The sequence below is a fragment of the Capricornis sumatraensis genome, chromosome 5 (assembly GCF_032405125.1).
Source record: "Capricornis sumatraensis isolate serow.1 chromosome 5, serow.2, whole genome shotgun sequence".
Classification (NCBI taxonomy): domain Eukaryota; kingdom Metazoa; phylum Chordata; class Mammalia; order Artiodactyla; family Bovidae; genus Capricornis; species Capricornis sumatraensis.
The window spans coordinates 90,572,245-90,583,914 of NC_091073.1; the positions used below are offsets into that span (position 1 = coordinate 90,572,245).

The 11,670-nt window shown below is 37.6% G+C and overlaps 1 protein-coding gene across 1 annotated transcript; it reads left to right on the forward strand.

Moving 5' to 3' along the window:
• Positions 1 to 348: 348 nt before the first annotated feature.
• WNT16 (Wnt family member 16) lies at positions 349 to 10,095 on the forward strand. Its single transcript, XM_068973394.1, has 4 exons — positions 349 to 443; positions 636 to 877; positions 2,682 to 2,968; positions 9,631 to 10,095. The coding sequence occupies exons 1-4, from the start codon at positions 349 to 351 to the stop codon at positions 10,093 to 10,095; spliced, it is 1,089 nt and encodes a 362-aa protein (XP_068829495.1).
• The last annotated feature ends 1,575 nt before the right edge of the window (positions 10,096 to 11,670 follow it).

The following is an 11,670-nucleotide window of genomic DNA, read 5'->3' on the forward strand; positions in this document are numbered from 1 at the left end:
AGGGGGGAGGAGATGGGAGGAGAGGCCCGGGGCGATGGAGACAGAGCTACATCAACAGAAGTTTCTCACCTTGGAATGCGACGGACGCTCCCGCATCTCCTGCACATCTCCAACTTGGCGCCGGAGGAGGGCCCCAGGCTACTTTCTCAACTTCCTCACGCTGCTTCCCGCTTGCGAGGGGAAAGCTGCTGAGAACACCTACTACAGCTGGCCTTTTTACGTTGTCTGCAGGGACAAGGGAGGCAAGGGACAACTTGGTGCGGGGGAACTGACCTCTGGCCTGGTGGGCCTCTGGGTGGGGAGGGTCGAAGAGGAGTGGCTGGGGCTGGGGGACTCCATGCGGGGGCCATGGACAGAGCAGCGCTCCTGGGACTGTCCCGCCTGTGCGCGCTGTGGGCAGCCGTGCTCGCGCTGTTCCCCTGCGGAGCCCAAGGAAACTGGATGTGAGTATGGGGGCAGCAGGGGCGCACGGGATTTGTGGCAAAAGGGGGTGCCCAGCCTCAGGGAACTCTCAGCTGGGACGGGGGAGAAGGGGCGGGAGTCCTAGGGCGGGTGACCTAAATTTCGGGTAAACATCTGGGCTTGGGGAGGAGAGCAGGGCAGCGGCTTACGCTAGGGGCGGCCGTGTCTTACAGGTGGTTGGGCATCGCCTCCTTTGGGGTTCCAGAGAAGCTGGGCTGTGCCAACTTGCCTCTGAACAGCCGCCAGAAGGAGCTGTGCAAGAGGAAACCGTACCTGCTGCCGAGCATTCGCGAGGGCGCCCGGCTGGGCATTCAGGAGTGCAGAAGCCAGTTCAGGCACGAGAGATGGAACTGCCTGGTGGCCGCCGCCTCCCCACCGGGCACCAGCCCTCTCTTTGGCTACGAGCTGAGCAGCGGTGAGTCCCGGGACTCGCGGACTGAGGACTGCGGGCGAGACCTGCAATTCCTGTAAATTAAACATTGCTCGTACGGTCCCGTCGCTCTTTAAATTCCCCAGAGAGGTCCTTTAGTGGAAGGAAACTGGGGGGCGACGGAAGCCAGATCCGGGTACAGGTGCGGTCCTGGGGTGGGGAGGAGGTGACACCCCAGGTCCAGAGCGCAGCGCGTGGAGGTGTAGCTCTTCCTCTTTCCCGCGGCGCCCGGCTGGAGCTGGAAGAAAAACTCTGACGCTCCACCCCGCCTACCCCTCGGACCCCGTAGCGCCCCCCTACGTGGGGGACCAGCTGGAGAAACATGATGTCGGCTGCAGGGAATGCCGAGGCCGCATCTGCTTTGATTTAAGTAGCTCCGCTGCGCACTGAGCCCTGGACAAGTGGCTAATTGCAGCGAAACCCCACGGTGGTTGGTTCCCGGGAACACCGCGTAGACGGAATAATGGCGATTTAAAAGGGACTGTCCCGGACAACCCTTGTGAGGCTAACTCGAGCACGACTTTGGTTTTCCCCTCTATTCCTTTCCTTCTACCCTTTCTTCTGTGCGCACATCCGAGGCGCGGGAATCGGCAGGGAAACAAAGTTCCACTCCCACGTGCCTAGCGACTTAGTAAGGATAAAGGCACAGAGGTGTCAGCAGATTCAGAGAATTTCAGAACCTGGGCTCTGAAAGATTCTTAGTCATTTTTCATACTCATTTCCGTTCCCCTTCCACCTTTGACCCTTCCCCGCCGGGTCCCTACACTCACCGCCGCCTCGCTTTTGCCCCGCTGCGCTTTGGCCGGCACACCCTTCCGAAAGAGCACTGACTCCCTGCAAAAAGAAAAAAAGAGAAAAAAGAGGATGTGTTCTTCACAGTTCCTGAAATGTAGAGGCATCAGCTGTTGAAAAGGTTTATTGGACAACGGCGTGATAACGTTTCTACTTCAATCTAAACATCTCTAAGGAGGGGGAAAGTCGCCTGCTGGGTCCCTTCTAGTCCATTTTACTAATATTTTAATAGCACTTCAATTTCCAAAGATTTTAGCTTGAAACCTATTGCAGGTGTGTTATATCCATACTCAGTATTCAGTGATTTTCCATAACAATTTTTTTTTACCGATGACATCTCAATTATCTTTAATTGCCCTTAGTAGTGTGAGAGGATATAATACCGTATATAGGAATATGAATATAATATTTAACTTTCATATTAATATTGTTATTCAGTATATCGTTAAAACATCTTTGATGTGAAAGTAAAGTATAACGTTTATCTCCTAATTGCTTTAGTCTTTACTTAATTTTGGTTTGCATCCTGACATGTATTTTTTTGTGCAAACAAAAGTCACACCAATTTTTCAGCCTGTGTTTTGTGATAATGTTTTAAATTTAAAGAGAAAGATAAGTGGGGCTCCTTGGGGCATTGTCTTACTATATACGATGTCCATGCAAGGGATTTTAAATTCAATGTGTACTTGTTGAATTTTCATTGTCTATTAAGTACTGAGCTGGGTGCTGACATATATCTCAAATTTAAAATACAAACAGATGATTTTAAGGTATGAGGACAATTAATGACATACAATAAAGGAAAATCATACTGAAAATTAATGTTGCTTTTTTAAAAGATGAGGACAATATGAAACTGTCCTTTGTAAACGTGTACTCATTAAAGCATCCCTTGAAAAGTTGCTTTCTTGATAAGAGGGTAAGTAGGCGGCTTTGTTATGAACATAAGCAGAGAATGGTATGGCTCGTTCATTGAGCAACTTATTTCTTATTCTAGGCACCAAGGAAACAGCATTTATTTATGCTGTGATGGCTGCAGGCCTGGTGCATTCTGTGACCAGGTCATGCAGCGCAGGCAACATGACTGAGTGTTCCTGTGACACCACCTTGCAGAACGGCGGCTCGGCGAGTGAAGGCTGGCATTGGGGGGGATGCTCCGATGATGTCCAGTACGGCATGTCATTCAGCAGAAAGTTCCTAGATTTCCCCATCAGAAACACCACGGCAAAGGAAAGCAAAGTACTGTTAGCAATGAACCTACATAACAATGAAGCTGGAAGGCAGGTATGTATTAGAAAATGGAATAGCAATCCAGTGCCTTTAGGTATAATAGCACTAGGGTTACACTTCTAGATCAATCTGACCAAATAGTCAGATGGTTTAAAAACGAAACAATTTCGGGCTAAATATACATATATATATGAAATTTTTATTATAAATATATAACAGCAACTATATATATTTTTTCTTTCATGAGCCTGTACTGACCACATTGATTTAGTTTAAGTTTCCATCTGATGTGACTTGAATCTTGTTACAGAATGTATTAATATTTGTGATTGTATATTCGTATACCTAAAACACCAATTATAAAGTAATAGAAGTACTAGTGCCTGTTGGGTCATTTTATTCCACCCCTTTAGATGATTAGTTGTAGAAACCCAAATAAGACTTACAGTATCTGCCTTTCTAATGGGACTGAATCAAATTTCATTTTCTCAAATTTGAATTGTCATTATTTTTTTAAATATATTTTTTCATCGGCAACGGCATCTTAAAGAAGTTATCAGTCTGTCCTTTCTCTAGCAAAATGTTCTCAAATACATTACAGAATACATAGCTCAATAATTTTTGTAAAAAACAAAATTTATTTAAAGGAACTAGTTATTATAAAGCAATGTAGATTCACTGTAAAAACTGAGAAGTATAGATAAATGTAAAGGAACTGTAGATGTATTAAATATTTGGGTATTTTTAAATTATTAAAGATTCAAGGAGAGGAAAATTTGAAGAATTACCTAATTAACCTTATAAATGAAATTTTAATACTAAATTTTCTTAAAATGGAGTAATTTGTAGCTTAATTTAACTTTTATATACTTACTTTAATGAATAATGATGCTATAAGCTTTGAGTTCTACAACATAGTTGAATTACTTGGCAATTCATAGTGACTTTCCAAAAACAGTTAAAACCTCTCTTAGGAATATATATTTTCTATTTTGTAATAATCTTTTCAGGACGAGAATATCACCACATATCCTATATTATTGTAAATATTCAATAACCTGCAAAGGTCCCAAAGTAGTCGTTGCAATCTGCCACATTCTCCTGCAATAAATTAAAGTAAATTGTGGTATCTCTCAGGAATATTTAAAGTATATGTTGCATTTGTTTTACATTTTTGGAAAGTGAATAAATGGAACCCACTTGGAATAGTTGCAAGTTTCTGCCAGTTTTCTTTACTTAACCACTTTGGTTTAAAATACTAAAACTGAAAACTCAATATATGACTGTAACATTTCAAATTCAAATTTGAATATTCAATTCAATTTGAATATTGATTCAAAATGGAAAATTAAGAAATAGGAAAATCAATAAATAGCTATGAAAGCTTTTTACTTTTTTGTTTTGAAATTCTAAGTTAATTTATTTCACTAAAGTAACTCCTGCTGACACCATGTCTCTTTTTGATAAAGTCTTACATTTAAAAAGATTAAATGAATGAGTTTTCATTTCAGTTTAAATAACATCTAATAAAGGAATTTTTATTATTTCTAGCATATTAATGTAATAGAGATTAGATGTGATTACCATTTGTTCTTTAAAGCTCTAGAGTTAAACTAGAGAAAAACTCCAGGTCAAATTAGTGTGTTTTAAAAACAAGAAAACAATTAAATGAATATTTATTGTCACCTTAGATCTTTAAACTTCTTTAGTCATTCTTTGAATAGTTGGGTAGAGACAAAAAAAGATTTTAATCAGAACACAAAACTTGGAAATTCATGTGATAATTCATTCTTTTTGAATACAGTTGTCTCCAACCGTATGAAAAGTCCCGAAGTATTCTAAAATGATTTTCATTAGTGATATTAGGCAGTTATTTAATTTTATTCCATCTTATGTGTTTTTTTAATTAAGTAATAATATTTGCCTCTGTAACTATTAACTTCGATCTGATCTATTTATATTCTGATTTTATTAAAAACATACAACTATTCAGCATTAATTTAAATCCACTGTTTGTTGGCAATAAAACAGTCTACTCACTTTACTGAGGTTTTTGCTATTATTCTAATTATGCAGCAAAAAATTCAGCTTATAGGTATATATGCATTTTGGATAAATTTCAGTTTTTTCTACTGAATCTCATTTTTTCCACATTGGTCAAGATGGAATCTTAAAATATTACAAAATATTACCTGGATATTTTGAGGGTACTACATTGATGTTTTCGTTGGTCTTTTCTCATGAAGTATTACAATTCAAAACATTTTAATATTTTTCTTTCCATTGGTGGTCAAAAAAAAAAAAGAAACCCATCACCACCACTACCGCAACAACAACAAAATCAACCAGGTTTCCAAGATATTATCTAACATGGAAGAACAAACAACTACATTTTCAATATTGGCCATTAGGATTTTAATTTAATAGGCATATTCCTCTGTGTAAGGTTTCAAGGTCTGCATTCAATTGAGTTGATTTTCCTCATCTCAAAATCCCAAGCTCCAAATGTAGGAAAGCATTCAGAGCAATGTGGGTACTGGCGCTTAGTAGTGCTGTGAGCAGAATAGATTATTTTCTAACCGCTGACCTTAAATACTCTAATTCCCACTTGGTTTCTGACACCATTCCTAAAGTTATGACTCCAAGAATAATGTTGCTGAATGGTGATTGGCTAACAGAATGATGTGATGTCTTCCAAGGGCAGAACTTCTGGGAATAATGTGACTTGGAATATTTATGGGTATTTCTTTTGGTGTGCTTAAAATATTTCCATTCTTCCCATGTCCACCTCATAAACTTTTAAGTTTCCCTACCCCATAATTTGTTTTATGATGAGTAACTCAAAAAAGTGGCATGGGCCCCACCCCCAAATTTCATTGACCTGTTTCAAGAATATTTATAAGTACTTGAATAACATGCAAATGTTTTGCTTTTCAGCAGATACAAATATATTTTTTAACTGAAAAGGACAAAATGGATCAGAGAAATAGGAATTCTGCATATAGTCATACAATTTATGTCACCATTTTCATAAAAACTTAAACAGATTATCTGACAGTGGACAAAATGAAATGTCACAAAATGTTCCATAATAGGTTTTTTTTTTTTTTTTGGTCATTTCTGTGAAGTTTGGATAACGCAATATACTGGAAAATGGTCATCTCCAGCTGTGTTACCGCTGAGTCAAATTTGTGGGGCCAGTCACTTCTTGGACCACTTCTCAAGCAGTTTCTATTTTTACATTAAGTGTTAATGATGCATGTTTCCTATTTCACTTCATCAGAAATTTATCAAACCAAAACTTAACACAGGGAGCCCAGTAGATTAAATGCTATGCTCCTAATTGCTCTTCCCTAGTTTAAAAATATTATCCCAAAAAGTGCACATCTGTTTGCAATAGTTAATAAAACATTCCTCTGTTAATATCGTTATAAACCTTAACAACTCAACTAAGTAGAGAAAGGAATTTTCTCATAACCACACACAACTCATTCTCTTGCTATTCTCTTACTTTTCCTGCTAGAAAATCACTCTGCTATCATTGCAGCTCAGAATGGCTATTTGACATCAATTAAACTCCCAGCTGAAAAACTTCAGACTATGTATTTTTGGAGTGTTCTTAAATATATTTGAATTTTCCACTTTCATTTTTCTTTGTTCTACCGAAATTATCCTGCTGCATATAAAGACTTCATATCATATATTTCCAATTTTCCTTATGGAAGACAAATGTCTTAACCAGGCTATTAGTTTTTCTGTCAAATTGGAATAATACAGGTACATGTTCTTCATTAACTACCTACTATATGCAAGGGATGTTTTCCTATCAAGCTAAATCAAGTAAAATAATTTATGAAAATGTGCTCTGAGAAGCACTAAGCTCCGTAGAGTTAAATCCTGTGTGTATGTGTGTCTGCATGTTATCTGCTCTTGAACTCTGCATTTCATCAAATTCTCCTTGTGGTGATTGCATTGCTTTATTTTATCCATATTTGCCCAAGTTTCTTCCTTGGAATCTTACAAAGATATCTTCATTTAAATTGTGTGTCACATTATTTGTCTTTCTATCATAGAATATAAATGTGAATAATATTCAAATGTATAATAAAAATGCTTTCTTTTCTTACGCTTATTTTTAAGGACTAAAGGGTAATGGAATTAAAAGATAGTAGAATAAAATTCCTTAAAAATACCTTTGGAAAATTTAGTTAACTCCAGGTATTTAAAAGTATCTGATTTTTAGGGCAGTAAACTCACCCCAAATTTCAGTAGAAATTCAGCAAGTGTTATCCCCAGATTCAAAATCAGTCTTCTCTTTTATCCTTCAAACCTGGGCATTAGTGTGTCAGATTTGGACTGATACTATTACGGGCTGAGGATCTACAGGAAAACCTGCCAGATCCGAGTCTCCCAATATCACTGAGCTCCTAGCAGTGTCTCATTTGTTGAAGAAGTTGGTCCTTATTGCATCCTCTTGATGCAGTTTCCCGATGGAAGGGAGTTAAAATGGTTCAAGTGTTTTGGTGAGCATCCGTTCTGTCCTCCATGTCTCGCAAATTGGCAACACCTTACATGATGCCTGAACTGCTTAATAAAAAGAAAAAGTGAGCTGCTCAGTCTAGAATCTGAGCAAGAGGCAGTCCTAAATCAAGTGATGACTGTAATGAAGGATGATCAGGTTTCAATGCATAAACTTACATTCTTAGATTTTTGGCTTTCTTTGGACGATTTGTTTTATAGCTACCTGGCATTGACTGAGCTCTCTTTTTCTTATATCCTTCGGACACTTAAAATCGGAACAAAAGTTGGCGACTGCAATATTTTTAACATTTATTTGCCTGGAGATATTTTAAAGAATTGAAGGTTTTGTGAATATCAAATGCCATCAATTTAACTGAATCAGTTTGTGCACCATACTCTATGAATTGTTTTTGTATCATTGAAAGATAAATTTTACTGAAGATAATAAGAAATAGACATATCTATTTGCTCCTTAGTTTTAGAATTCAAAAAAGCATATGTGTTGCATTCTATAAAGGGCAATGTTTACATATTGTTTGGTTTATTACTTTAAACACTAATAAAAACTATTGAATATTACACAAATCAATACCATATGCTCTCATTCAAGTCTGCAAATACAATAAATTGTTTGAAATACTCTGTCTCATTAGATAGTACAGAAACTTTAGTTAATTTGTTAAGAAATGTAACATTCCACATACATGTCAATGTCAAGTGTGGTAGAAAATTGCTAAGTATAAACCCCTGTCATTTTTTACAGTTTTGATAAGAACTGTAAGTGGAATTTAAGCTGTGCGGTTTTTTCCTTTCTTTGATGAGATTACACACATAATTTCCAGGTTATTGAATGGATAGATCATTTTTTATTTTACCCGGCATGTTGACAGAATGTCAACTCTCCAGTTAGTCCTGACAATTTATTAATCTGCTCTGCCATCCTCTGGGGATTGAAGGAAGTTACGCTGACTAGCCCAGTATGTAAGAAATTAAAACTCTAAAACTTTTGTTTTAGAAATCTCTGTATTGTTTTCGCTTGGTTAGCTCTATTTGAAATTTTATCTCAACTCTTCCTATACTTTCCTCTTCAGGGAAAGGGGGCATTTATTTTGACCTTAATGTGTGTCAGGCAGTGGGCTCTTACCTATGTATGTAATCTCATTTAATTCCTCAGTCTAAATAAAATAACTCAGCACTTAGAAGTGAAAAATCATATAAATATTATTCCTTTTCCATGTTAGAATGGTGCTACTGATCCATCAAGAATAGGACATATGTTTTGAGTTAATTTTCCAGAAGAGGAGAAGAATTGGCTGGGAGCAGCCACACTGTCCAGCTCCATCTTTCTTGGACCAATTTAGGGTTTCTCAAGTGGTCTGTGACTAGGGGATAGCATGCCACCTCTCCAAACCCCTGTGAACATAACTGATTTTTGCAATGATAAAACCAGAGCACACTCAGTTTGGTAGATCTCATCCTTGGATGCTCTTGGAATCATCTGAGCAGCTTTGTAGAAGTCATTGCCTTGACCCCACCCTGACAAAAGTGAGAATCTCAGGGGTTATTTGTAAAGTTCCACAGGTGTTTTTGTGTGTATACAAGTCACCCAAGGATCTTACAAAGATGCAGATTTTGATTCTGCAGGTTTGGTGGGGGGGCTCAGAGTCTGCATGTCTGTGCTGGTGCTGTTGGTCCATGAACCACACTCCAAGTAGCAGATGCTATAATGAATGGTATCAGGAACGTGGAGGCATGAATGAACAACCTCTGACACCCAAGATTAAGTGAGAGATTAGAAATCAAAGTAGCAAAAAAAAAAAAAAAAGAAATCAAAGTAGCTTCCCTTTGTTATCTCAGCTCATCTCTGGTGACATTATTAGCCTGGCCTACAGTTTTAAATTAGAAAGGTTTGCTCTGTAGGGTCAAGAGAAGGACCAAACATTTGGGTTCTAAGCGATCTAAAAGAATTTTTCAGGTCCAAAACCATCCTTGTTTTAAAATTATTATTATTTTATCTTTCTTATTTAATTGAAGTATTTTTAAAATAATTTTATTATTTTCATTAAAATATATAACCATTGCTTTTATATAGGAGGAAATAGATCCAGAAAGTTAAGTGACTAGGTGGGTGGTGCTTTTGTTGTTGGGTAAAACAGTTCATAAACGATGTTTCACTCAATTCTTGTTGGTTGCAGGCTGTCGCCAAGTTGATGTCCTTAGACTGCCGTTGTCATGGAGTTTCCGGCTCCTGCGCTGTGAAAACATGCTGGAAAACCATGTCTTCTTTTGAAAAGATTGGCCATCTGTTGAAGGATAAATATGAAAACAGTGTCCAAATCTCAGACAAAATAAAGAGGAAAATGCACAGGAGAGAAAAAGATCAGAGGAAAATACCAATCCGCAAGGATGATCTGCTCTACGTCAATAAGTCTCCCAATTACTGTGTTGAGGATAAGAAACTCGGGATCCCAGGGACTCAAGGCAGAGAGTGTAACCGCACATCGGAGGGCGCAGATGGCTGCAACCTCCTCTGCTGTGGCCGAGGCTACAACACCCATGTGGTCAGGCACGTGGAGAGATGTGAATGCAAATTTATCTGGTGCTGTTATGTCCGCTGCAGGAGGTGTGAAAGCATGACTGATGTCCACACTTGCAAGTAACCACTCCATCCAGCCTTGGGCAAGAGTCCTCAGTGGCAGAAGTATAATGGGAATACCATCCAGAGGGTGCCTCCCACTGTGCAGAGCTGGGGAAGTTGGCTCCTGCCTCCTCCTCCGAATTCCCAGATCCTCCAGCCCCTCACAGAGGTCCTCCTATCTGATGTCTAATCACACACCAAGCATGCGGATTTCTTGGGATTCTGAAATGAAAAAAGTTTGGGTTCACATTTTGGTGGTTTAGGGACTATAAATTGAAATACAAGGAAGACCATCTGTCTCGTAAAGAAGAATGGAAAATAGTCTTCATGCCAAGAGACCTGGTCCATACTCAGGATAAGATCCTGGACTATGGAACTCAGTAGTGGTGGGTGAATATTAGTCATTTTTTAAAACACCTATTGTAGCAACAAGGAACAGTAAACACGAATCTCATTTATTCTTTCAGTAGTTTTTTATGAAGAAATAATACTGTTTGTGCATAGAAACAAGATGGTGACAGGTTAACAGAAGTGGTAGATGCCTACATAAACTTTCATTCATTTCAGAAGAAAGAATCTTCCTAAGTGATACAACATCACTTAAAACATGTTTATTAGAGTTATTTAGTGACAAAACAAAGGAAGCAAAATGTAAAAAGGAAACTGTATGATTTGGATTATAAGTGACTGTTAACCCAGAGAATTTATCTAGAAAAACATCAGGAAGGTATATAGCAACCTTTACCTTTCACTTTACACTCTTGTTATTGATTACTTTCCATTCTTAAAATCTCAGCCCTGAATTATTGGTGGAAGAAGGGATTCTGAAAGCATATGGGACAATCAGAGGTAAAAATATAAAAGGCTCTCATGCATTGTAAGGAAAGGCACACTTTAAATATGTAAAGACAGTATTTTTTACAATACTTTGCTGGATTTTTTTCTATTTTGTAAATACTGTATTTAATTATATGATATATATTGAAACTTAAGATATTTTTTGCCAAAGCCCAAGAGCTAAGGCAATAAAATTATCTCAGAAATAATATTAGCTTCTGTTTCCTTTCATACTATTGACTCTGACATTTTTTATACATTGCAGAAGAAATTCATGGAGCAGTTAGTTATATGGATGTGTATTTCCTGCCAAAATGGCAGTTTTATATGTTATAAATTAAAATATGCTGCAATATATTGATAATTGTGCTATTTCAGCAGTCATATTAAGTTGAATTCTGTTTTTAATTAGTTATGTTTAACTTGTAAGGTTATTATAATAAATTATACAGTAAAAGGCTTAACTGGAAAAAGGATCTAAATCAGAATAATGATCAATTTGTGGATTTGATATCCTGGATATTTATTACATTGTGTTTAATGCTGCTTTTTCATGTGAATGTTGAATGGTCTTTCTTGTTTTAGTATTCGTGCATGTATATTCATCCTATTTTACAAGGTTCCTGGTAAAAATTACAGGGCTGTATTTAAGGTTGTATTTTAATGTAAATGCTGTGTTTTATATATATATATATAAATTGTTAAATACTTCAGTATCATATAGAAAAAAAAGAGGTTTTCTAAGTTCAGAATGGACAAA

Bases quoted from the DNA above. Each gene is read 5' to 3' on its own strand.
- WNT16 (XM_068973394.1), top strand. From the start codon at position 349: ATGGACAGAGCAGCGCTCCTGGGACTGTCCCGCCTGTGCGCGCTGTGG. The intron at 444-635 runs GTGAGTATGGGG...CGTGTCTTACAG, and splicing joins GGAGCCCAAGGAAACTGGAT to GTGGTTGGGCATCGCCTCCT. The intron at 878-2,681 runs GTGAGTCCCGGG...TTCTTATTCTAG, and splicing joins TGGCTACGAGCTGAGCAGCG to GCACCAAGGAAACAGCATTT.